The sequence below is a fragment of the Catharus ustulatus genome, chromosome 26 (genome assembly GCF_009819885.2).
Source record: "Catharus ustulatus isolate bCatUst1 chromosome 26, bCatUst1.pri.v2, whole genome shotgun sequence".
Classification (NCBI taxonomy): Eukaryota; Metazoa; Chordata; class Aves; order Passeriformes; family Turdidae; genus Catharus; species Catharus ustulatus.
The window spans coordinates 3,135,420-3,141,329 of NC_046246.1; the positions used below are offsets into that span (position 1 = coordinate 3,135,420).

At 50.8% G+C, this 5,910-nt stretch overlaps 1 protein-coding gene across 1 annotated transcript; it reads right to left on the reverse strand.

Moving 5' to 3' along the window:
- Window positions 1–8: 8 nt before the first annotated feature.
- On the reverse strand, window positions 9–5,443 carry UTP11 (UTP11 small subunit processome component). The gene is made up of 8 exons (XM_033080990.2): window positions 5,324–5,443; window positions 4,841–4,902; window positions 4,593–4,695; window positions 4,262–4,375; window positions 2,610–2,703; window positions 2,245–2,375; window positions 860–970; window positions 9–283 (listed from the first exon to the last, which is right to left on the reverse strand). Exons 1-8 carry the CDS (start codon window positions 5,384–5,386, stop codon window positions 200–202), a joined length of 762 nt encoding a protein of 253 aa, XP_032936881.1. The 5' UTR covers window positions 5,387–5,443; the 3' UTR covers window positions 9–199.
- Window positions 5,444–5,910: the final 467 nt, after the last annotated feature.

Consider the following 5,910-nt stretch of genomic DNA (forward strand, 5'->3'; position numbering starts at 1 on the left):
TGTAAATATCAAGAGAACAAACTCTGGTTTATTAATCAATTAATTAGATAAAACACACTGATGGCTACCACAGTCCCACAGTGATTTGTTTTGACAAAGTGCTGAGCTGCAGTCAAAAGCAGGCTGACACCAGCCCTTCTCCAAGGGATGTGGCTCCTCCTTTCTGAGCACAGACTGGAACAATCATTCAATGCCATGGCTAACGTTTCCGCTGGAACTTGAATTTGTAAATAGCTGGACCAGTCGTTGTTTCTTTCTTCACCTTTACTTTATGAGTTTTGTCCTGGAAAAAAGAACAAGTACAAACATTTGCTGCCATGCAAAGAGAAAAACTCCCACCCACACCCATACAAGAGAATCCCTGTCTGGTTCTGATCATAAAAGAAAAAATGGTCACTTTGCACTGTTAAGGTGGGGATTCTAATTTCATCTGCTCTTTTCCCCTTCAGGCTGTCAGGCACAATCTGCTTTGCTCACAAGCAAGAGAACAGGAGTCCCATGGAGACAAGTAATTTCTGGGGTCATTTGGATTTTTAAGACCTCCTCATAACTTAGAGAAATGGTTGCCTGCTTCTGACCCCTAGTGACACTATTTTGGACTCCCTGTAAGCACCATTTTACAGCTGAGTCTTTGTCCTTGCTGGCAAGGTGAGACTTGGACCAGCAGATATAATTTACTGGAATGCTCAATCTCCTTGCTTTTTCCATACTAAAAGAGGATTACTTATTTTAGGAGTTACCTGGATGTGTCACTAAAAAAGCAGAACAAAGAAACAAATACAACATAAACAACACACCTAATACCAGACCTAATGACCTGAACAGAACAGACTTGGAGACCCAGAACCCAGTCCCTCACCAGAAGATCTTTCCTTGTCTGGATTTTCTGGGAGATGACAAACATGGCCTTCTCTCTCTCGATGCGCTGCCTCAGGAGGTCATACTGGTTCTTCCTCTGCTGGGCTAGTTTCTGGAAACAAGAAAAAAAAAAGACATGAACAAGACACTATGGTCTAAATCCTCCGAATTTTAATGTCAAATGCAAGAAAACATTTGACTCCCTAATGTAAATCCACTTTGTCCAGAAGAGGGAAAACGAAAAAAAGGACACATCTAAAGGACAGAGAGTGATTCCTGAAGTGCTCAGAGCCTGCAGAGGCCTCTCAAAATGCAACTTGTTGGGTCAAGTTTGCCTAATGAGAGTGGATAGCTTTCCCAGCACAGGAACAGTATTACTGCAGGTGTGATTTAAGTAATTAAATTAAGGAGAACAGATCCCAACATGCTTAAAATATGACTCAGACATTTAGGAGAAAACTAGTCAGTCTACGACTCGTCCAACTGCTTTACTGACAAGTCAAACTGAGACAGCTGGCAGGAGGAAAGGGACCACAGGGTGTTTATTATCTGACATCTGAGTCAGAAAAAACAGGTTAAAAATTTACCAGTCGGCAATTTTAAGACAACTATTTTTACCTTACACACAACCGACTCATACTCAGAGGATTGTCCAACAGATCTGAATTACCTGAGCAGAATCTACAGCAGTAAAGCCAAGTGCAGCTACTTCTACTTCACCAGAATAAAAGCTGATTGCATAAGCAATTCATGCTGAAGAATCATGAAACAATTCCAATTAGGAAAGTGAGACTATAGCTTAAATGGCTTTAGGAAGGAAAGCAAGGAGACAAATCTCAAACCATTTCGAGCTCAGAACCAAACTAAAAAATACTGTAAGTTCAGAACACTGCAACAGAGACATCTGTGTTGGAATAAACTTCTTCTTCCTATACACCTAATTCAGGGGTGCAAGGGGTTTTAGAGAAGTGTGAGGGGAGACTTAATAGTGGATGCTGAAAAAAAATTACACCTGAAACTGCAGCAGTCTAATGAAAAGATAGTCCCATAGGTATATGTTCCTTTATAGAGGAGAAATATCTCAGTTTTGCAGGGACACTGCCTAATCAGATCTACACCACTTTTTTTCTGGCCTGTACATCACAACTTATGGTGGTCCACCCTCAGTGGACTGGGATGCAGTGAAAAAGTGCTGCACGTTGGTCCAGGAGATGTGACTGCAGGCTCCAGGCAGTCACTTGGTGACTGACACCCACTACTGCCTTGTGTCAATAAAAGTTTTAAGAAAACAATTATGTTCACCTCCACAAAGGTGCAATTAATCCTTTTCAGTCATATAAAAGATGTAAAACATGAAGAGCTCTGTAGGACAAAGAGCAGCAGTACCTTTAGGTGGACAGGATCAGTAGGTCCCTTCACTGCCTCTTTCTCCAGTGTTGCAATGGTTGGTCGGTTGTACACTCTATCTACGAGCTCAGGAACGGTGTCCAGGTGAGCAGCAATATCAAACTCCTGCACTATTAAAAAAAAAAAAAATTAGGTATAAAGTTTTACGGACTCCTTTGACAAGCAAACCTTCCAAACCCGTTGCTACAGTCAGCAACAGGAGCCCCAGCAACACAGCTTCTACAGGTGTCTCAGCTATTCACCAAAATTTCTAGAGCACCTGAATTTTTATCCCTTTATTTTTTTTTCTTTTCTTTAAAGCCCGCATTCAGAGGTGACAGAAGACCCCTCGGTTCCAGCCTCACCTTCCCGCTCCGAGTCCACGAAGAAGAGATGGCGGCGCGGGCCGCTCCCCGCGGCGTCCAGCAGGTGGAGCTCTGCCTTCAGCCGCTCGATTTTCTGCGGAGAGCCCAAGTGTGGCCAAACTCAGAGCGAGTCAAACCGGGTCTGCCCCGGGGACATCTCTGTGCTCCCCGAGGTCAGATAGCTGAACTCCTCCCGCCTTTTTTCATCTCTGAATACACATCTAGTCTATATTTATGCCGTGTCTTCACAACATTTCCAGCAGTGACAGTGATTCCTGCTGTTACCGCAGCAAAGTGCACACAGGACCTGCAAAACTCTGCTTGGCAAAGGGGAATGATTGCCATGAAACCACCAGCAAAAGGATGAAGGAAAGTTTAAGCTGGCTTTGATTCTTTATCCCCAGTGAAAATCTGATTGTTGTATGCTCTGATGATGATTCACAAAACATCTTCAGAACAGGATCATGTTTTTGTGGATTGCCAGCCTACCATATTCCAACAACCCACTTCAGATTCTTCTCCTCGGATGGGAGACCTTCTCCTAACTCCCACAGGAGAGTGTAGCCAGGTGACAGTCAGTCACTCCTCTCAAGTAACAAGTGTTTTCCCCTGCACTCAGCACTGGGGAGGCTGCACCTTGAGTGCTGGGTCCAGTTCCCTCAATTTAGGAAGGACACTGAGATGCTTGAATGTGTCCAGAGAAGGGCAGTGAAGCTGCTGAAGGGTCTGGGACACAAACCCTGTGAAGAATGGCTGAGGGACCTGTTTAGCCTGGAGAAAAGCAGGCTCAAGGGAGACCTGATCACCCTCCAACTACCTGAAAGGTGGCTGTAGCCAGGTGGGGTCAGTCTCTTCTCCCAGGCAAACACTGACAGAATGAGAGGACCACATCCTTAAGCTGCTCCAGGGGAAGTTTAGGCTGGACTAAACACTAGGAAAAAATCTCTGGGCACTGGACTGAGCCACCCAGTGAGTGGGGGAGTCACTGTCCCTGAAGTGTTCACAAAAATACTGCATGTGATGCTCAGTGCCATGGTCTGGGTGACAAGGTGGTGGTAGATCACAGGTTGAACTTGATGCTCTCAGAGGTCTTTCCCAACATAGTTAATTCTGTGATTCCATGACAGGACAAGAGGAACAACTTTAAGCTATGCTGGGGGAAGTGCAGGTTTGGTATTAGGAAAAATTTCTTCCCTGAAAGGGTAGTCAGGCATTGGAAGAAGCTGCCCAGAGAAAAGGTGGAATCAACATCCCTGGAAGTGTTCTAAAGGCGTGTGGCTGTGGCACCTGGGGACACACAGGTTAGTGGTGTGGTGGATGGGTGAACAGCTGGACTTCATGATCTCAGAAAGCTCTTCCAACCTTAGGGATTTCATAATTTCTCTGTGAACATGCTGAGCATAAATACACGTTAAAGTCTTGAAATTTATATAAAAATCACTGCATCCTATAATAATGTACAGTGTCATTTTTGATAATCACCACACCTTTAGGCTCTATATCCAGCACTCCACTGACACTTCCATTGTCCTTTCCTGCACTGTAAAAATCAGACTTCACCGAACAAACGCAACAGCCAGCAGCAACAACAAGAACACAGGGAAAACCCAATACTGAGCAAACTAGAAAACACTAAAAATGTGAGTTATTACCTTGGCTTCTGCAACTCTTTTCATTTCTATATATCTAATATCCTGTGTCCTCATGAGTTTCACCTGCTCCGGGGTAATTTCATCCTTTGGCTGCTTTATTACATGGACTCCATCCTACAAGGAGACAAACACAGCACTTACAGACAGCCCATCCCACCTGGAGAGCACTGTGGGACCTACCAGCACAGCTTTGTCCCTTGTCCCTCATTTTCACCAAACCCATTTTCCTCATTTATCTAATAAGTCGTAAATTTAAATCACAAAAAGGTAGGGGGGAAAAATGTTACTTAGAGCAACAAAGTGTAACCCTGCCTGAAGGCAATGCTCTCACCTTGACCTGTGAGCGTATCATTTTAAAGTAGAACTCATCGGGGTTTTTGTCCAGCGCTTTCTTCTGCAGCGCCCTGAGAGCATCCTGCTTCTTGTGGTAGTCACTGGGGAGGACAAACCCAACAATCACGAGCTGTTCCACAGCTTCTCCGTGCTCAGCCCTGCCGAGGCGCCGAGCCTTTCTCAGCGAGGCCCAGAGCTCGGAGACAGCGCAGGGAACCTCAGGGAGAGCCCCAGCGCCGCACTCACCGCGCTCGGAGCCGGTAGTCCTTCTTCTTCTCCAGCAAGCCCAGCTTCGCCCGGGCGGCGGGCTAGGGGAGAGACAGGGAGCGTGAACAGGGGGAGCGTGAACGGGGAGAGCGCGAACGGGGAGAGAGCGTGAACGGGGAGAGCGTGAACGGGGAGAGCGTGAACGGGGAGAGCGTGAACGGGGAGAGCGTGAACGGGGAAAGAGCGTGAACGGGGAGAGAGCGTGAACGGGGAGAGAGCGTGAACGGGGAGAGAGCGTGAACGGGGAGAGAGTGAACGGGGAGAGAGCGTGAACGGGGAGAAACAGGGAGAGAGGGTGAACGGGGAGAGCGTGAACGGGGAGAGAGTGAACAGGGGGAGCGCGAATGGGGAGAGCGCGGGGAGGGAGTGCGGCCGGCCCGGCAGGGAGGGAGCGCGGAGGGCCCGGCGGGGAGGGAGCGCAGAGGGCTCCGCTAGGGCCCCGGCCCGGCCCGCAGCACTGACCTGGCTCCGCTCGCGGTGCGGGCGCTGCCGCGCTTTGTTGGCTTTCCTGAAGGCGGCCGACATGGCTGCGACGGCGGCTCGGAGCGCCGGGCCCGGGAACGCGCGTCCACACGCGGGGAGCGCTCCGGAACAGGCGGGGCCTGCGCTGCCGAGTCAGAGCCCGCGCGCCCCCGCCAGGCGGCGCCGTGTCCATGGCGACGGCCGGAACGCGCGCGCGGCCCCGAGCGCGGCCCCGAGCGCGGCCCCGCGGGGACCCCCGGGCATGGGCGGGCCCGGCCGCCGCCACCGGGACAGCCCCGCGGGCCGAGCGCCGCCGCTCCCTCCGCCGCCGCTCCCTCCGCCGCCGCCCGGAGCCATCCCGCGGAGCTCCCGTTCCTCCCCGCGGGAGGCGAAGCGCCGGAGCCGCCGCACCGAGACGGGACCGATCCCGCTGCCGGCCTCGCTGGGAGCACCGCGGGCGGGACCGGCCGCGCTGCCCCCGCTGGTGGCGGCGCCTCCCGGCGCTCGGGCGCGGTGCTGGGCGGGCTCCGGCCGGGCCGGCCCCGGGCCGCCCCCAGCCCCGCCCCGGGCCGGGCTTGGCGCTCGCG